The 21,175-nt window shown below is 41.4% G+C and overlaps 1 protein-coding gene and 1 long non-coding RNA gene across 3 annotated transcripts in view; one reads left to right on the forward strand and one right to left on the reverse strand.

The window, feature by feature from the left end:
* Positions 1-411: 411 nt before the first annotated feature.
* On the reverse strand, positions 412-6,390 carry LOC142044857 (uncharacterized). The gene is made up of 3 exons (XR_012654443.1): positions 6,247-6,390; positions 1,320-1,424; positions 412-1,071 (listed from the first exon to the last, which is right to left on the reverse strand). It is a non-coding gene; the product is annotated as an uncharacterized LOC142044857 (long non-coding RNA).
* Positions 6,391-8,877: 2,487 nt separating this feature from the next.
* Positions 8,878-21,175, forward strand: part of KITLG (KIT ligand) — a 57,428-nt gene continuing 45,130 nt past the window's right edge. For both annotated transcript variants that reach the window (XM_075057916.1, XM_075057918.1), the window contains exon 1: positions 8,878-9,067. In XM_075057916.1, coding sequence (XP_074914017.1) covers positions 9,053-9,067 — 15 coding nt within the window. In that variant the 5' untranslated portion in view covers positions 8,878-9,052. The remainder of the gene's footprint in view (positions 9,068-21,175) is intronic.

Consider the following 21,175-nt stretch of genomic DNA (forward strand, 5'->3'; position numbering starts at 1 on the left):
CGTGCTGTCCGTATCACTACATAAGCTCAGCTCCTGTCCATCAGAACAAACACACCTTCTTTCAGCCTCTTTTTAACAGGGTAAGCTATGATAAAAGATAGAGAGTCATGGTATTATTTTCCTATAAAAAGGTACTAAAAAGGTTAAATTATTAGCCTAGAGAAAACATAAGCAGATATGTGTTAGACATGTAACAAATAATGAAGCACCAAAAATATACTAAGTGCTCTTTTGTAAATTCTACAATAAAAAAAGAACACAAGGTAATTAAATGATATTGAAAGGCAGTTTGTTTAAAATAAAAAAGTACTTATATTTTACGAGAGGCATAGTTAGCTTGTGAAATTGACAGCAATACCATAATTGAGGAATAAGTTCAGAAAATTTCAATAAGACTAAAATTAAATGGATAACAAAAATATCTGCATTACATTTTCTCTCTCTTTTTCTCTCTCACTCACTTTCCTAATGCTTTCTGAAACAACCATTCACTAAATCTAAGACTAAGGGAGAAAATATGGCAAATCACCCTTCTGAAACAGCTGAGGATGATGACTGTTAGACAGTATTGCACAATGCAGAGAAAAAGAAAGAAAATGAAAGTCATTAAGCACAGTCCTCCAGAGCTGGAAACTCTGGGGAAAGAGTTGTCACATCAATCTGTCCTTCTAAAAACAATACTTTGAATTACTTCATAAATGGAAGCAGATTGAACTACATTTCCTTTTTATAAATACTCTTTAAAATTAGTGAATGACTTCATAGACTGAATATATTAAATGAAAATTGCTACTGTTTACAAAATCTTAAGAAAAAAGAACAGGAAAATACATCATCCTTTCACCATACAGGTGGCACTTTTTTCACATTCAGTAGAAGAGCAATGTAGTGGCTAACCCCACATGAAACAGATCTGAGGAATGACTCAATCTTATGTATGTATCACAGCTCTCCATTTTGGATTATTTCCAAAACTGGCAAGTGGGGGAAATCTCATCTTCACATTTCTTGATTATCTATCCTGTCAGAGCTCAGGGCTTGTGGTGGATTAGTACTGCCATCTTAATGAAACTGAAAAACAAAGCAAAATAGTTTAACTGTATTTTCTTACACAAGTAAACACATAGTAAACTGGTCAGTTTGGGGGATTTAAACTATTGCACAAAACTAATTTCAAACATTTCTCATCATTCTAACTGGGTCTCCAGTTCTGAACAGGGCCTCTCTCTACAGCTGCACTAAAACCACCCTAGTCACACCAAGTCCTTTTAAATGGGGAAAAATCATTAACTTTCTACCTTTCCATGGCAAATCTATACCTTTTCCAAGCAAATCCATGGTCTCCTCCAAAAGGTCTGGACTCACTGGCTGGTCTCCCCATCTTCCTTTCTTCAGCAGTTCAAAAGCTTTAGCTGAGTGTTTCCCTGCAGTAATACATAGGGATAACAAGAACAGACAGTTTCTCAGTGCACCATAACCTCTTGTTGGCACAGTGAGATCTCACTCCTTCGGTGAGCTCCAACAGCAGAGGACCTTCTAGTCAAGGAAAGAATACTTCAGCATGAGGTCATTTCTGCATTCTCCCTTTTTTCATGTTAATAGAATGCTTTGATTGCATTTCCAAACTTCAAAAGGGAGGAAATTCCAGAATTAAGGTTGACTTTTACTGCACAGGTGCTGCGGTTGGGAATTTCCTGAACACCTGTTTTACCAAACTTTTTTTTTTCGCCCAATATAATTTGCAAATACTATTTTTAGTGTGTGTATTAAAAGAGGCAATCCAAACCACAGCTTTAGACTTGGACCCATTCTCTGGCCCCAGGGTAAGTGGCAGAGGATGGTTTGCTTCCATGCAGCAAAACTCTCTTCCTTCCCCAGAACAGGGGGGAACTGCCTGCTGGAAACAGGTCCTGGCTTGTACTCTTCCTCTGGCTGAACTCAGGCCTGGAGAACACCAGTTGGCTGGACGAAAACCGTGCCAAAGTCAGTACTAAAAATTAAACTCCAGAGACCATTGCATGCCAGTACTTGAGCCCATGATTTGTCTCTGTTTTGTTTATTAGTGCACACATTGCCAGTAGGTTGGGCAGGAGGATCAAAAAGCAGTAGGGAAAGGAAAGAGCTATTTATGGTAAAGGATAACTTTGGCCCAAGAACAAACATGTATAAATTAACAATTAATATATTAGACTTCAAATTACAAGAAGGTTTCCAACCATGAAGTTAGTCAAATTCTAAAACAGCATTCCCATAGAGGAGCTGAGCAAGAAATTAGCTCTTTTTTTGCTGGAAACAGAGGAACTTCCAAAAGGACTGAATGATACAGTTTCTCTTGATGGCAGGGGGCTCAGCCTAGCAAGTCCTTTTACTCCTATCTATGTTATAGTCCTTCCTACACTCCTAATACAATCATACTTCATCAGAGAGAAAAGGCATGACATAATATGGCTCTGAAGTCACTGTACCTGATGCTGTACCTCTCTCTTTCTTCAGACTAAATACACTATAAAAAAAAAAAACCACACACAAGTTTCCATTGAACAGGAATAGTCTCAGCTTTCCCTGTAAACAGTGAATATTTATATCCAATCCCACTTACACAGCGTTTTGTTTTCAAATGAACCCATTTTATCATGAAACTCCCTAGGGTTGTAATTACTGTGAACAGGATGACATAGACTAATGCAAATCGAGAGATGTAGGCAACAAATCTGGGAACAGAGATATTTATTTCTCATACATGCATAACCTCTAAATTACTGGAATCAAAATATGAATATAACAAGGAGCTACTTAAGTATGGTAAAAATGATAAATTATGGTTGGGGTTTTTTCCTTGGAAATAGAATTGTACAAGCAAAATAACATGGGTTTTTTTGAGCTTGCATAACTATAATTAATGCATTAGGCTACACAAACTGATCTTATGACAGGCAAACAACTGAATTCTAGACATAATAAGCAGTGGTTGTCTTGTCCTGCAATAAACATCTAGTTGCACTGTAGATGTCCAAGATGATGTATCAGCTTGAGTCTGCCTACCTCCAACACTGCCTGGCTTGGTGACTGCAGTATATAATTGTCTTCTTTTTCTCCCAAAGTGGAAAACAGGGCAAAATGTGAGGAAAGTTAAAAATCCTTTGAATGTTGGGGAAATGTTGGTTATTTAATACAGTAACTATAATTCCTTGTGATGCTGTAGGCAGTGTGTTTTACACTGTCCATGAATATGCTCCTTGGAAGCATGAGCTCCAATGCCTCTGGTATTCCTGTTTAAGAAGTAATGACAAATCTCACTGTTCCTTCATGACTGGAAGCCTGTGGATACTGAAATATTCCCTACTATAAACGTGGGGATAGAATTTCATACCTAGAAGTTGTATCAACTACAGCATCTTGAAGAAATCAGTATCTGTAAGATAAACGACTGCTCTTTTTTCACACAACATGTCAGGAGGCACACCACAGTAGATGGCTGGTGGACTTCAGGAAGAGAGTATTCTTCATAGTTAGGACTACTAACTGCATCTGCTGAACAGAATTTAGCACTTCTCTCCAATCCTCCAACCAAACCCAATACAGAAACCTCTCCAAATAAGAGTAAATTGTCCTCTTGGGCTGGGTATTCCATCATTTCAGAAACAGGATGAAGGTGGTGTTTGGACTCTGGTAAATTGAGCCATGCTGAACACTGTTGAACATAACCACTAGCAACTACCACAGCATGATGTACTATGATTACATGCAAACTCAAGGCTTGGAAAATAGCCGATTTGTCTGTCCCAATATATGCTCTGGTCTCTTTCTGACTGAGTGCCAAGACAGAGTTGGATGGGCACCATTCATCCCTGCAACCTCCCTCACCATAGAAGGAAACAGAGGCATGCCATCAGAGTAATCACAGTGCACTCCAGCAGGTCTCCCTGATCTGGACAACTGAATAACTTTCAAGATCATGCATGTAATTCCTCAAAAGTAGATGTAGTGGTTGTGAGTGCAATCTGAGATGAAGCAGACCCTTCTTAGCACACATGTGAAAAAAACCCCCATGAGTTAAGACCAAAAAAAAAAAATCCTCAAATTGCTGTTATCCTCTGTTCTTCTTGGAACCTTAGTGAATGCAAAACTTTACAAGAGTTTCAAGGAGCTTCACGCTTTTATTAATGTCTATTAACATCTAGAGGGCCATCAGAAGCCAAAGGGTGATTGCCAAGGATCACAGAACTCCCGCAGCATCAGTTTTTCCCAAGTTATGTTCTCCATGTACCAGTTTTTTCTAGTTGAGAATTCCCTCATGTCAGTGAGATCTTCAGATGCTCATTTTGGACTGCTTTAAAACTGCAGTATATTGAAAGAATAGTAAAAAGAAGCTTTCATGTAAATCAAGAAATGGGCATTTACTTTTGAATAGCTACAACTATATTTTTACAGGCTCTGATTGAGTTTTAACAGCATCAGTGCAACTTCCTATTTTGGGCTTGTCTTCCTTGCCAAAAACTTTTCTTAGTAAAACAGGGTATCTTTTGCATGCTAATTATCCTGCTGTAAAATCCTAATGGAAATAAAACTGTCATTTTACTGCAAAGTAAACTACCAAAGACACTAATAGACAGAAGTTCTAGGCTTTCAGTAAAAATCTGTCACTCCTTCTCTCCATCAGTATTTCAGACCAGGATGGTGGTCAGATGAACAAAGCCCACTTTCTTTCCAGTGAAAACAAAGACTACACTCTAGCTTTGTCTACCTGCTTGTCTCCATAGCTCTCTCTGGGCAAATGAATCTCACACACAACCATATAACTGTAGCTTCCTTCACTGGCACTTCTTGAACAGATTTCCAATAGTCTGCATCCACTCCTATGCTGCACTGTTTGCTGCTTCTTTTTCCTGTATCTAGATGGCTTTCGGAGTGCACATGTTTTTTAAAGAAGCATCATAATGAGATACTGAGCTACTCATGCTGTCATTTCAATAAATAATTGAATTTCAATTCAATAAATATATTTTTTTAAAAATTTGGAGATTTCTCTATTCACCCAGAATATTGCAATTACCCCCAGCTGGTTTGAATTGAACTGGCCAGTTTGTGATTTTACCATATAATAATATCATTATCCCTAAAATCCCAGTCTGTACTAATATATTATGGAGAATCAAACAGTTACATGGAAACTGCCTTTTGAAAATTAATCTTTAGAGACAGATCATGTGAGTGAAAAAACTGCACCTGAATCCTGTGCTCTTGTGATGCTCAATGAAATAAAAGTGGCTCCATAGTGGTGTAGGTGTCCCCATGGACCTTAGTCTTGATTAAGTCACTTACTTGCTGATTAGTAATATTGAATAACCACAAAAGTTCTCCCTGTCATTTGCATAAAGCACAAAGGCTGTATGGCGCTTAAAAGAAACCAACAGTCACTTGGTAACTGTTAAGCATAAGAAGGCTCAATTAGAAATTCAAAATATGTACTTTGATCCAATATTAAAGTACTAATACTCAGTTGTGGTTGTGCTCTGAGATTAGAATATATGAGTTCTCAATCACAGAATAACACCTAGCACATTTTGTGGTATGAAAGATAGGGAAGGTCTCTTAAGGAGATAGTTATCTCAGTGTACTTCCTCTATATCAAAGTAATTCATATAATTTTCTGTAGATCTTGCAAGTTTGCAACATTTTTCTGTTTTGCAGAGAAGTCATTCCTCTATGATCAAGTACTTCTGTAAATAAAACCTAAAGAAGCTTGAGGGCACCTTTTGAGTTTCTTGGCTCTATATACCTCAATTTTAACTCTTATTTTTTATTTCTATGTGCCTGAAGTAGATTAAGAAAGCTTGTACCTATTACTCTATGTCCTTGAAAAAGACCAGGGGGAGAGGAGTTAACTGAGCTAACGCTACAGACTCTGTGTCCCCAAAGGCCTCCATACGCTCAGAGTCTGTAACAGATTAGATGGGATTAGTGTGTTATCTTTCTAATACGTACTGGTGTTTGCCTTCACAGCTTAGATGGTTTCATAGGAGAAATTTTTCAATTTTCCAGGCTGGTGCAGAGCACTTTTTAACCCAGCAACCTCAGTGGCTGAGGCTGGATCTGATTCTGCATATTCCCAAATTCCATTCCAGCCAGCAGTCAAGCTATCAACAGACTGAGTGGGGTCATTCTTCTCACAGCTGGAGCTATAGAAAGCACAGCAGATATTCCATAAAATTCCAGAATAAACAGCACTTAACAGCCATTTCTCACCTGCAGAAGATGCTGAGACTCTTCCATTCACACTAGTCTGGAAAGGCATCATTTATGCTTCAATTGTTGCTAATTCCATATACGCAGAACCGTATTCCTAGTGAAGGATAATCCTGCTGAGTGGGTGGAACCAAATCCTGTGAAGAGCTGGGATGACCAAGACTATTTTCCATAGCTTCCCTGTGAAGAAACAGGTTTTCACAGAACTATGACAGGAGCCTGTGTTCACCCTCAAGCATTTAGAAATGTAAATGAGGTAGGCCATAAAAGACTGAATGCGGTTTGCAGTTGTGCTTTGGAAACCTACCACTCAATGTGCTAACGGTCCATGGCTAATGAGTTCTCAACTGGTAAATCGAAAGTTGGTACTATGCTGGAAATGGGCAAGACTAATAAAGACATGCTTTCTTACGGGTTATGGACACACGTTATTAATGAGTTTAAACTATTAAACTCTGAATTTCATAGAAAAGACTTCTCAAACCATAATGAGGTCAATGTCAGCAGCAATACACTTGCAAATCGCCAGCGTAAAGGAAGAGATGAAAAGGGCATTGTTCCACTATAGCTGGGCTTAGTTAAACACAAGGGCAGGTTCAAGAACTCAAATCAGGCATAGAGAGAAAAGGTGCATGATGCCAGGGCGGTAAAGAAACTTAATTAGTCCCAAAAGTCTTATCCTCTCTGCACAACTATCAGTAAGGTAACTGGACGCAGGATATCCACTAAAGCTTTCCTGTCAAGACTAACGGTGGACTGTGACAGAGCTCAAGGCAGAGAAAGACCAGAAGTGTTTTCCATAAGGTAGGTAACTGCTATGACAGACTGCTCTTTCACACTTTCCAGGGCTTCTCCCCAGGAGACTAAACCTGTCATCTGTTCTAAGGAGGAAATATGCCATAACATTTTAATTTCCTGGCCCTATTTGCTAAATGCTTAGACTGTGGAAGCACTATTGGTTGATCACCGCTAGGTGATATACAAAATATCCTTTGAGTGAGTGCAGTCCTTGATTTTTTTGTTGTTACAGGCTTCCATGCTTTCACTGCTTGTCTGTTGCTTGAATCACAACCTTTTAGAGGAAAAGACTATTACAATATGCATATAAAACAGTCTGACAAAGCTAACACAAGAACACCGAGGTAATTCAGCATGGTAATAACCAAGAAATGCAAAAAACTGTAATGGATTCATCAGCAGCGTCATGCTGTAAAAGAAAATTATCAGCCAATTTTTCTGGATTGGATGCAGAGGCTCAAAGAGATTCGATGTTTATCTGCCCTGCACTGAAACCCAAATATATAGTGGAGTTGGGGATGGGTTCAAAATCTTTTCTATACCTGAACAGCTCACCTTTACTTTGGCAGAAACCTAGTCGTTTGAAAACTTACCATTTAATCTACGTTAAAACCAGGCAAGCTTTCCTAATGTAATATCTTACTGTGTACTCGGAGCATATCCCACCTCCCTTCGGAGATGACCATTGACTTGGGCAGACTATTCTTTCTTTATTCCGTGTTAGTGCGGTTTTTAATTTCCACCAAAGACTGCTGTCTAAGGAAATGCTAGTTCCATAAACCGCTCTTCTTTCCATTTAACGCACGCTCGACGTTTAGTCCGTGTTAACCTGCCAGCCGCCTTCTCTGAAGAGGACTCAAATTCTGTCGCTACTGCCGGGATGGATTCGCCAGCAGGACTCCACGCAAGTCAAAAACCAGGTGTCGTTTTTCCACACCCAACACTAACCCATTACTGACACAGGATGCGAATTGCAATCGCCTGTCAAAAAGACCTGCAAGGATCACCTTGACGCAAGCATTAGGAGGCACTGCTCAACAACTTTTCTCCGGCTGGAGCAGGTAAAAGGGAGTTTCCGAGCCCCAGCTGAACGGCTCACCCCAGTGCCCACCTCGTCTCGCCGGCGATGGGCAGGCAGGGCAGCACCGACACCGCAATCGCAAACCCGGAGCCGCCTTCAGCCCGGGCGCTGCTCTGAAAACACCGGGCGCTCGCTGCCGGCTCCCCCGGTCCTGCCGGCCCGCTGCCCCGCGGCGGGACCCGGCGGCAGGGAGGGATCCCCCCCTCCTCGGTCTCCTCACGGCCGGGGGTGGCGGGACCCACGCCGGGGCCCTGTGCTCGGCGCCGGCCGCCGAATCGACCTCGAGTACCGCGGGCGGCGGGACGCTGCCCTGCCGCTTGCCGGAGCCCAGGGCGGAGGAGGCTGGAGCCCGTCCCGCCGCGGCCGGCCGGGCTCACCGGCATGGGGCGGGAGAAGCCCTCTGCCACCCTCCCCACACACACAAACACCCCGCCGCTCTCCCGCGGCGGCCGGCCCGGGCCCCGCCGGCCACTCTCGCTCCCCTGCCGCTCTGGGAAGGAGGGCAAGCTCGGCTTCGCCTCCAGCCTCCACAACTCCCCCGAAGTTACCTCAGGTTTCCCCCCCCCTCCCCGCCGGGCCCGCCCGGGCTCCACCGTCCCTCAGGAGGGAGGGCGGGAGAAGGCGGGGAAAGGCGTGTCTTGCCTGGGCCGCCGCCGCCGCCGCTGAGAGGAGGCAGATCGGAGATATAAAAGACCCGGCCGGGGGCCGGCGGTGGTTCTAGTCAGCGTGGGGCGTTCACGCCGTAGGGGGGGGGGGGAGAAAAAAAAAAAAAAAAAAAAGAGGGGCTGGAGCGGGGGGGGGGGAGGGCTGGCCGTGGGCAACCCCAATGCGTGGACTATCCGCCGCTGCGTTATGCTGGAGCTACGGTTCCGCTGAAGGGAGTTTGCACAAGGCCGGCTGGGCTGGACTGCAGCGCTGCCGTTCCTTATGAAGAAGGCACAAGTGAGTGAGGCCGGCGGGGGGCTGCCCGGTGGGAGAAGGTCGAGCTACGGAGCGGGGAGGGGGAGACCTTAGGGGTTGGGGGTGTTGTTTGTGTGTGGGGTGGGGGGCTGCTGGGGTCGGAGAGGGGAGTTGCGTGTCCGTGGAGGTTGGGGGGGGGGGGGTTGTGGCGGCTGGCGGGCTGCCTCAGAGGTGAGGGGCGGCGGGGGTGGGAGCTGGTGCCGTTGATGAGGGGAAAAATAAATAAAATAAATAAAATTACCGCCCGGTCTTGCCCTCGGCTTGCCCCGCAGCCCCTTGGAAAAGTTGCAGCAGGCGGCCGGATCGGCGGGTGATCCGTGGGGGGGATCTGTGGAGGCTGTGGGGAAAAGCGCCGGAGTAAATCGGTTGCCTGTGTCGGGCTGACGAGCTTGAGGGGGGGAAACCTGCACTGGCGGGAGGGAGGACGGGGCGGCGGTGGTGCCGTGGCCGCTGCCCCTCTGCGGCCCCGGGGTCGGTGTGGCGGGGGGTCCCCGGCGTTCCGCCGCGGAGAGCCGATCGGTACCGGCGGCCGGGGGGGGTTGGGGGGGCGGTGGTCCCCTGCCATCGTTTCTCCGAGTTCTGGAGGGATTGCAATCGCCGTGCCGTGCGTTTGGTAAAAGGCTGGGGACAGACACGAGTGGGAGAAAGGGTCTGGTAAGAAGCAGCAGCTCGGGGGAAGCTCTGAGGAGGAAAAGTTGAAGGTTTGGCTTCGCAAGGTGCCGCCGGGACCCGCTGACCTCGGCGGGAGCCGGGGCTGCTCCTCGGCGCCGGGACCGAGCTCCGAGAGGGAGCGGTGCGGGACGCGCACACCGCTACTCCTGCGCTGGGGGCTTTTGCCTTCCCCCGCCGCTTCTTGGTTCGAAGGTGCTTTTTTGGCCTTTGTCTGTTTCTTGGCGGTTGCGGGGTCGTCCGCGCACCAGCAGCCTGAAGACGCTTCAGCATACAGTCATTGGAAAAGACGTAAACTGTGTTTTTTTTAAAAAAAGGGAAGGTCCTTACTCAGGTCTTCGGGGCAGTTAAATAGTTTTTCCAGAGATGACAGGAATTAGAAATACTTGCTTTCTGAAGTATTTAAATCTCAGCTGGCCAAAGCACTGGAGAATGTACCCATGCTTAAGGAGTTATAACTTGGCGACTTAATTTCTGTGATGCTGAAGTACAGTGAGGTGTTATCTTAAATGATCAGCTCTGAACTCTAACAGCACATATCCATTGCTGTTATTCCCTCTAGATGACTAAAGATGCCTTGAACTTCAAGGCTGCTGTTTCAGACCCTATATACAAACTTGGTCAAATACGCTGAATAGATTATTTGTTGGGAAGGGTCTCTTAAAGTGTAAGAGCCATATTTAAGTGTGCTTAGTTTTATGCATTCGTTTAATATTGGAGTGGATAGCAATAAAGTCACAAGGTGTTGTCCTAGCCCACAGAAGCATATATGTAGGGCTGTTTCTTCAGAGAAGAAAAAACTGCTTGTCAAACAAATGGGGATTTATGAGTGCAAGCAGTCAAGTGTTTCATTTCATATGAACTGTAAACTTCTAAAACCAACAGAGAACTCTTGCAAATTCAGAGCAAAGCAGGAGCAATCCCTCTCTCCCAATAAACTGGGAAAGACAGGCAGTCTTGGCATTCAGGACCATATGGCTTGACTCAGGGGCTCGTGAGCTGTAGCCTGTGGAACAGCTTCTTGTCATGGTGGTGAAGCATCTGTCAGCCTTCAAGCAGTTATGCTTCCTGCTTTTTGGAGGCAGTGACAGACTCCTAGCTCTCCAAAGGATTGTTTCCTTCATTTTAAGGATTAACAAACAAATATGATACCAAACCATTAATCATTCTGAGGGGATCGGAGCAGGAGATACTTTGAGAAATACTGTCCACTAAAACCGTGATGACCCTTGTGCAAAGAGAGAGCGAGTGAAGCGGATATGAGAAGGAGGACTTAAGCACATTGGGACACTCAGCACATTAAAGGAAATTTTAACCTTTATGCTTTCCTGTGGCTACTTTTGCCATTGTCTAGACTGGTAACTGGCATAATGAAAAAAAACAGGATTGGGAAGTCAGGAGAGAAGTTAGCATTTCTTATAATAAAATACTCTGCAATAGACATAGTACAGAAAGTGAGAACCACTACATCACTGAGCCTTGAAAACACTTAGTAATACCTGGATAGTGCTTAAAATAAATCAGGGATCTTGAAGTTTGAGGTAATGTTACACAGGGATAATATATAACTAGTGCAGCTGAAGGAGTAGCTGAGTCATACGTCAGTGCAAGGAAAGTGCTGAAAGAGAAGAGTCGTGCTGAATGCTAGACTTGGAAGTGAGCAGGTTGGTCAGTTTATTTAAATCAGTCTTAACCTGAGAAACCACAGGAACTGCAGAAGCATGTTCCCCAGCAGTGTCAGTCCTAGAAGGATTGTTTCTGAAACTATACAGTTAGATAAATATATAACTCCCTGTCTTACACATACCAATGTCTCCTGGATATCTTCTTTTTTTTTTTTTTAAGTAATAATGTCTTTAGAAATGTGATTAAGCATTTAGGGTCCAGTCATACAAATCCTTTTTCAATGGGACTACTTCCATGAATTAATCTTATTGAAGGATTACTTGTATGAGAGGATTTGCAGGCTTATATACTTAGTAATTAAAACTATTATCAGAAGTGAGTTTATGTCATTTTGCATGCTAATATTACAACAAATAAAATATCACTGATGTTTGGACAGCCTTTTACATTTTCAGTAAAACAGGATGAGTGGTGCTAGTGTGATACAATCTTGCAAAAACATGTGGCAGATTTCTGATTTGTTTGTTCTTTGTTTGATTTGAAGATAGTGTAAATAGGATTAAGTTACTAAGAAATGTGCTGCAAGGAGGGGGTCACCCATGGGGCTAGCTCAGAAGGCTGCTGATGTTAAGGTTTCACAGATACTTTGTTCAGGCGCTTGATCTTCAGCAGTGGGTTAGATGCACAACCTCTTAGAAACCTCAGTATTAGAAGTGTCTGATATCTCAGCGCGGCTTTTTACCTCTGAATGTGCACATTACTGCTGTAGTTAAATGACCTTCTTAGGTTGTCCTGTCTGTAGTACGTTTGTGTCACTGAAGTGGGACCCTCTGTAGAAATTATTATGGAATCATACCTGGAAAGAGAATTAGTACAGAAATTGCCTGCTGCAGTCTCATGTTGGCAGGCTAAATCAGAAACACAAAGCAGGTATCTGGTACCTTGGTGCAAGCTTGCAGAGTCATTATTTTAGGGGAAATAGCTCTGATCTCCAATCTTTCTTGCTCGTTCTGCAAAAAAATTAACACTAGGCACTGGAAGACATTTGGAGCTCACGGTAGGTATAGGTCTGCTGCTCATCAGATAGAAAAAGAGAACTTGCTGGAGCCAGAAAGATGTTGTGCTATTCACATTGAGAAATGGACTAAGCTATTTTTCTCTTTTCCCCTGGTTATGAATCTGCTTCAGGGAGGTCAGTTTGTGAGTACTGCACTGGAAAGAACAACCTGGAATAAAGTGTTATATGGAAAATAAACAGCAGATGAACTGGAAGACTCTAGGGTGGGGGAGTGTTTTGTAAGGCATGTTTAGTGATCTTTTTATTTATTTTTTTTTTTCTTCGCCCGCTTGTATTGCGTGCCTGTAAGTTTTTATCTCCGCAAACTGTGCAGCACTTTGCTTTGTAGTTTAGACTGAGGCTACTAACCCAGTCTGCTTCTGACCCAGTTCTGCCATCGCACTGAAATCTAGTTTCTCCTTTTGTGCAGTGCATGTCAGTCGTTCAGGTACAGTTCTGCAAGCTGACAGTGCCATTCTCCAAGTTTTGTTATGTGACTTAATGGTATGCTGGCTCATGTAATCGCCATATTGTACGAAAGTTAAAGAGTTGGCAAGATGCAGCCCTTGGCTTCGGGTGGGCAATGCTCAGTATGCAGTATGTAAACACAACACCCATTTATTTGAAGGAAGGCAGGAAAAATCTCCCTACGCAATTCCATTTGAGTGGTGTGGGAGCTGACAGATGAAAACGAAAGCGTTTGTTCTTGCCCTGGTCTTTGGTATGCCAAACCTGAGGTTGGTCAGCCTTTTAAACACACTGCAAATCTGCTTGGGTTTTGTTTTGGGGTTTTTTTTCCTGTGCACTTGTGGAAAAAGGAGATGGACCAATGTAAGGTGAGTGGAGAGGGGTACCGCTCCTCTTTATTGTTGTTGATGGGCCCATGTTTGCATTGTGTACTGAGTCCTATGTAAACCTGCAAAGCTAACATTTGTAAATATTACCGATGCTGAAATAGCTGACTGCGGGGAGCATGTAAAATACAGATTTCTTTGCTGGATGGTTTTAGCTATTGACAAATGTAAATAGTATCAGACATTTATAAGTATGAGAATGAAAATATGTTACAGTTACAGAGAAAACAAAAATAGTGTTAAGTATTTTATTTGAATAAAGCTGGTAGGAGGCATAATAGCTGAGGTCAGTGAAAGTAAATATGCTACTGAAGGCATTTTTTCTACTGTATGTCTAAATAAAAGCCAGTTTAGGAGTTCAGATTAATGAACACTTTGGATCACAATAACGTAGGAAATAAATTATCGTCTAATTTCCTATTGTTATCTAATAACCACTGGGCAAATGACTGGTTGTTGTTTCTGTTTAAATAATGTTTAAATTATACAATGTAGATGGATGCGATAATCATTTTAAATCTGATTAGGAATTTTCTGCTTTATACATATTTTTGTGTTATCGTTGCTGCATGGAGCAGACTTAAGTTTCGGTGCAAGGCGAAAATAGTGTCAGGTCTAAGATGTCACTGCAGGCATGGCCTGAAGGAGGCCCCTGTGGTACTGGCTGCTTTGCAGCCATGCTTTGGAGCCCACAGTTGTGCAAAGTGGGTAAGTCCTGAGCCTCCAGCTCCTCCATCAGCACTTGAACCAATGCTAGAAGAGAGACAAGGTGGTGGAGGCTGGGGGGGCCGAGTGCGGGTTTCCCCCCTGCAGGGCCAGCAGTGCTCGTTGGCAGCGGTCAGGGCTCCTGGAAGGCTCTCGCAAGCAGGTCTGCTGGACACCCGCCTTTCAGATCCCTGCTAGCCCTAAACCTTCACTGCTGTTAAAGAGCACTTGTAAGCATGCAGTGACTGCAGCATTTGGGTATTTTTCTTCATTTTTGCTGCAAAACCTACTGGATGGTGAAGATCACATTCAGGAATGTCCCTCAAGGTCACATTTAGCCCAAACCTCAAGAGCTACCTCCTCTCCCATCTGTGATTTGGTGCCTCTTTATAACAGCTGTTCGCATGGTATTGCTTAATGTTCCAGTGAAGAGTTTCTAGAAGTCAGGCTGAGTATCTTCGTACTCCTCCACCTTCACTGGGTTCTGACTGATTTTGGGCAGCAGAGTGGGGAAGGCAGAGAGGGGTGTGCGGGGCTGGGCAGCAGAGGTGGGTTGCACACTGCAGCTCAGACTGGTGTTCTTCAAAGCCTGCAGGTTTAGGCTGGGCTGTCACGAGAAGATGAGTGTATGCTCTACATAGATGACCTCTGGGTTTGCAAACAGCTTTGATTCGATCCAGATAGAAAAAGGCTAATCTAAAAGAATTTACTTGAGCATACTCACTGGCGTGAGAGACACAGCTTCACATCTTTTCTTGGGTAGGAACTTAGGTCTCCAGGAAGGGTCTAACCATCTAGTCTGTCTTGTTGGAGCTGTTCTACTTTGCGTAAGTAATTACACACTGTGCCAGAGGGAAGAAAAGCAAAAAAAAAAAAAAATAAAAAAAAAAAAATCAAGTCCAGACTCTGAATCTGAAGTGTAACTTCAGTGTTGCCCCAAATCTGAATCTGGGTCCATGCAGATTAAGAGTTAAGTCATCCTTTAAGACCAAATTAACTGAGCTGCTATGTTTATTTGTTCAGTCTTGAGGATGGCTGATGCATGAACTAAGAATGTAGGGGGGACTGTATTTCAGGCCACAAGTCCAAATTCACAAATTGCGAATCATGCGAACCTCTGAACCTCCACTCAGAAAGACTTAGGCGTCTGCAAATCAGAGTCTGAAAAATCAGTCTGCCAGTCCTATCTGTTCATGTAGGTTGGCGTTTCCAAGTGTGGCCATCCCATGTGACTGAACCTGGCCTCAACGTAATTACATTAACTGTCTCAGTGACAGTAAACTCTCATTCAGTGTTTTATTCAGCTGGTCTTCTGCTTTTTGTTTGTTCTGCTGCCATCAGCTCTAGGGACATCAGTTCACTGACAGTTAAGGCCAAGGACAAGCATAGTTCACTTCACTCTACCATCTCTTCTTTAGAAGTACCTTAAGAAGTTTTTAGAAGCACCCTAAAATACAGCTTTAGGAATATGTTAAGTATATGCAGTCTATTGTATGATAGGACCTACATACTGTATTTGCTTTGGCTGGAATCTCTCAACTTGATGTAGGCAGGATCACTTGTACTGACAGTTTTCCAGTGTCTTCTCCTAAATGAACAACATTTTTTTTAATTTTTTTTATTAATTTTTTTTTTAGCTTGCAACTAAATGAAAGGTAGGAGGCAATCCAAGTATCTCACCCCATTGAACCAGTGTCCACATACATTCAGAGGAACACACACCATGCAAAAACAGCTGTACATATCCAGTATTCTTTATCTGGACGCCAGCCTATGTTTGTGCACAAACTTGCATGCAGTGAAGGTCGTTAAGTGTAGTGTGCAAGCACTCTGCCCAAGAGATGTGAAAATCTGTATGTAATGTGGGCACAGCTGAGCCCTGGGAATGTCCCGTTCCAGCCTAGAATAACACGTGCACAGAAATACGTGCCAATGCTGTATATTTCCTTTACAGGAGAGACATAATCTGTGTGTGAATTCACACCATGCTTTATCATGACATAAGTAAGGCAGAGGATAGCACAATAGAACCTCCTCAGACTAAAGGCTAATCTGAGTCCTGTACAGGATAATCTTAAACTGCTCTTGTCAAGTGGATCTATAGCTTTTTCTTTGTGTATTTTTGTTCTTTGCTGTGAAACTCAGAATTCAGTGACAGGTAAAGTTAAATTTCTCATTTTTTGAGGAAGAACTTAATAATGCTCAATTATTTTTTTTTTGAAAGGAGTTTTATGATGATACGTGATAGGCCTATACGTTTTATGTGAATTTGGAAGTATGAGGAAAAAACACAAAATATTCCTTGCTACCATGTGCTTGTTTGGTAGCAGCAGACGAATATGTCTTCCATTTATGTTTGCAGTATGATACATCATGGCTGCATGGATTCTTCGGTCTGTTTGGTAACACATGACCTCTAATTATGTTTGGAAAAGAGTTATTCTGGCAATGTAAGTCAGGCTGTAAAACTAAGTTGTGCATGTCCTGACAATCTATTTCCGTTTAGAACAGAAAATGAACTCTGCAAATCATACAGCAACTCTTTTTGTAAGAGCTGCTCCTGGACAAAAGAATGAACTTAATGTCTGTAGCACATACTGAAAGCTCAGAGCAATACACTGATATACAAGGTTCATTATTTTAAAGTGGGATTTTTTTGGGACAGTGCCTGTAAATCTGGAGGTTTTCAAGTGTGTAGGGAAGTTTGTTCCTCCATTTCACGTTGATCCAAAAAATTCCTCTCTGTTTATGGAGATTTCATAATTGTGTCTAAAATGGGAGTAGGATATCAAAGTGTTGACTTTTGTCGTCTAACTGAAGTAATGGACTGCAGTAAGGTAGTGAGGAGTCAGCCATGATGCATTTAAATTGATAATATGCTGCATATATGCAAAATAATTAACTAAATCAAAATAATTGCTTAGAAATTTAGGGAGGTTGTAATTTAAACATGCTAATGGTTTATTGTAAAGAAGTCCTAAGTTCCAGCCCTCTAATTTCCAGTCTCTGTTTGCTCGTTTTAAGTGAACTCAGCAAAATTTGTCTTTTACATTAAATGGCAAGCAGACAATATTATGCATTATGTTTTAAACTGATACAGATCTGAATGTCAGTTCTTCCTGAGATTTGTTTTTCTTTTACTACTTCGAAGCATGCAGGAATAGGAGCATTAGTCAGCCAAATGAATTTAGGAAGCTTGTATAACACAGCTTGGCACCCTCTTTCATTTGGATTTAAAAATATGCTCCTGAATAAACAGAGCTTTTTTGTGGTTATTTTAAAAAGGAGGGGGAAAAAAAATATATCTCCAATATTCATAATTGCTGTCTTTTTCAAATTAGTGTGGTTCTGCAACGTGTGGATTGCATTTCTATTCTAATAGCAAAAACTATCAGTGCTGTATTTGACACCAGTTTAAATGGTTCTGAAGTGTATTGCATTCTTTATTTTCAACGAAATAGGAACCTTATTTATAAACGGTAAGTTTAGACACTGTCACTGAAGCTGCTTTGATCTTCTGTATTATAATCCCTGGCAAAAAATGTGCCCTAGATTTACCATGCATTCTCTAAATCCGTGTCCTTTAAAACTTCTGGCCATAATCATAGTCTGTTCCAAATGGTTTTGATAAATTTCTTCAGTATTTGTTCCTTTAATAGTGTAAAGCTGGGCACTGAAAGCCCTCTTTTCAGGCTACTAAATCCAGTGAAAAATCTTGCTATTTTTTAAAATTAGACTCCATTCCCAAGCAGGGTGGTGTTCATAATCCCCCATCAATTTTCTTTTGCCATGGATGCAGGAAGATTTTGTTCCCGCAAATTTCTGGATTTTTTTTTCCTATCATCACATCTCAAGCCCACATCTAAAAATGATTCTTTGTCCTTCGAGTTTCAATCTCCTCTCCCCATTCAGACAGAAAACTTAACAGTGCTACCCTCATTTCTTTGTGCACATTCCCTGGCCTCAGTTGCATTTAAATCAGCATCCTCACCTCTGACAATAAAACTTCAGCACTTCTGGCAGCCAAAACACTGAAGGTGTCTCTGTCACTGTACTGTTTCCTTCCACATAGTCTAAGCGTCATCTCTGGTGAGTGTTTTCTACAATCTTTGTAGTAGTCTGTCCAGTGGCCATTTTATTTCCCACATTTTTTTTGAAGCCTAATTCAAATATTAATCCTCTGAATAACCTGTTTTTGTTGTATTTCCTCTTGTCTGTAAAAACTAGGCATCTCAGAATTAGAATGAATCTACTGTTCTGTGGAATATGTTGTTTATTTATATGATGACACTGGTAAGCTATTAATACAGTTATGAAGAGCCCTCTGAAATATTGGCCTGCCATTTCTAGAAGCAACAATACCTCTTCCTCTGTAACATCAGTAATTTTCTTAATACATATTTAGAAAATACTTGTCTTTTTTCTTTAAGGGTCACACACTTATTGAGACCAAAGGAAATCTTTTTAGAAGTAATCATTATTGCTTTCTCCTGTATCTCAGCTTTGTCACCTAACCATATTAGAAATATCTGATTCGGTGTTTTCGTTTGGCCTTCAAAAAATTCTGCCTAAAACCTTTAAATCATCTGGAGTGAATTTCCTGTCTTCCCTTTCTCCTCAGCACATTTTAAAAATCTCTTCTCACACACAGGTTTTAGTGATCAACTAGACATTTGCCAGTAATAGTCAGATTGTCTATAGTGCTTTTGGTCATTTCCCACTGTAACAGAATGTTGTTGACATTTAAAAATGATCTGAGACATATGTGAAGTTAATCTGATTTTAGCCTACTGGTTTATTTCTATTGAAATGAGTCCCTCTTGCTTTGCATCCAAGAACATTATTTCAGTTACTGTTGAATTTGTACCTGTTTAAAGTGCTAATTGTCAAACTATGATATGCTTTTTGGCTTTAAGCACTGTGATAGATTCTTCTTCTTAACATACACACTCCATTACTTATTTCAAAGTAAATGGCACAATTCCTGCAAAACTGGGAAGAATTTTTTCTGTACAAGTTGACAAGTATCACTTAAGTAAACTTGCTAAGAAACTGCATCGCTTATGAAAATACATAACTAGTCTTACTGGAGTTTTAGAATATAGACATTGAAAAGTATATAGTCTGAGGAGATTTGTGCTAATCTTCTCAATGATGGGATATATTTTCTGTGAGATTATTTACAGAAGCCAGAGAAATTTCATGATAGGCCAGGCAACTTAATGTGTCCTCTTTAAGAAGAGCAATCCTAGGAAACTTGTGAGAACTAGCTGTATAAAACATCTAAGAAATCATATTATATTGTGTGAGTACTTGCATGAGTTTCTCTATCAGCACATCTGTGACAAGGATGCTGCTGATGCTGTATCAGAAAAATAGTTTCACTACTGACAACTGGTTCTTTCTAATTCACATGAATACTTTTCACCGAAATGTAAAGTTCTATAGGATGTAAATGCACTACACACAATTCACAACTGCATTTTTTTTAGAAGTAACCCCTGTGAAAATAATCAGTAAAATTAAAGTAAAATAGCTGTTTTTTCAAAGGGTTGTGTTCTGTTGCATTGTTGCAGATGTTGTGAGGATACCTAATGTTTCTTATCAGTTATGTACTAAAATCAAAGTACTATATTATTGGTGTCTTTAGAATTATATTTTATAGGCATCTGTATTTAATAGGCATTTATATTTCTTCAAAATTGTACAGACTTAGGGAGCTTTTTTCTCAGATTATTTTTCTACCAGTTGTATCTGCATCTTGATACCAAGCTGCAAACTGACTGATTCAGCTTCTTCTTTCAGTATGTTTACCCCACAATTTCTGCAATTTTTAAGGAAAGCTGCAAGTGGAGCTTTAGGGTGAAGTTTAGATATTTACAGTTCTCTCCAGTTAACATAACTCAGGCAAAAACATTGAGGCAGCATTTGAATGATATTCGTATTAACTCTGCAGTCACAATTCTGTGACAGTGAAGTTAGTTGGGATATATCCTGTGTCTCTTTACTCTAAGCTGAGAGCACTTCCACGTTGATAGAGATCATGGAAATGTGCCTGTTCTTTTGGAAACATAGGGGAATTGTGGGGAAACGCTGAAGTAATAGAAACACTTTGATGGAGTTTGTAGTCGTTAGCCTGAACAAATGCCAATCAACACCAACTGAAAAATCAAAACAAAAAACCTAAACCCACCCACAAGCCAGCAAGGTATTAGAATTACAGTTTGTGTGGACAGGTCTAAAGTTTGGGGCAGGATATAAATTATAACTCAGGTTAATTTTACAGTAAAGGCATGGTAGAAATGGGTGATCATGGTGTTCCCTCCGTTTTCTTAAATATATAGTAGCTCTTAACACATTAACTCATAATTCTGGTCTTTAGAGTTAATGAGTATGTCCAGAGTTTAAAAAAGATTTTTTTCTTAACAGCTTGCCCCTATTGTGTTGTCAGCAGATCTTGGTGTATTTAAATCAGCCAGTAGAAGGAAGGTGGGAACTCTATATTAATAGATTTCAATGAAAGGAATAGAAAAGCCCAGCTCCTGTAAAAGAAATCCTTTCAATGTACTAAAATTCTTTGTGTGCCAAAATGGGTGAATAAATAGAAAGTATTGAAATTACTTATTTAGATTAAAAAAAAAAAATCTAAGAAAAAAACTAAGTAGCCTTACATTGTGTTTCCCTTATTGTAACAGTTTGAGGAAAAAATTATTTAGGGACAGAAAGCAAAGTGTAGGAATAAGTCATTAATTTGTAACATGGCAAAAACCTAGGAGGTAATGTTCTTTAATTGTCAGCAACCTCATATAGTTCAATCTGGTAAGAGGGTTCACAGATTGATGACAACATGTGCAAGCTACATAAATTACTCAGGTTAATTGAAATTAAAAGAGATTCTGAGGAACTTTGTAAAGGTTTAGAGAAGATAGGAGAACAGATGGCATGATGGCAAGTGGAGTTTGTGGTGTTGAAGAGCAAGGGGGATGCATTTTGGAAGAAATGTTTTGAACTAATTGTAACTACATTAATACAGCATTTTTCATTAGTTGTAAAAACTACTTACAAGCTCTTTTTTTAATGTTCTTGTAGCAATACTTGGTCAGGAAAAATAGATGAAAAATCCCTGTATTTTACCTGAGAAAGGACAAATCAACCAACATACTGGGACACAGTATAAGA

The sequence above is a fragment of the Buteo buteo genome, chromosome 26 (genome assembly GCF_964188355.1).
Source record: "Buteo buteo chromosome 26, bButBut1.hap1.1, whole genome shotgun sequence".
In the NCBI taxonomy this organism is placed as follows: Eukaryota; Metazoa; Chordata; class Aves; order Accipitriformes; family Accipitridae; genus Buteo; species Buteo buteo.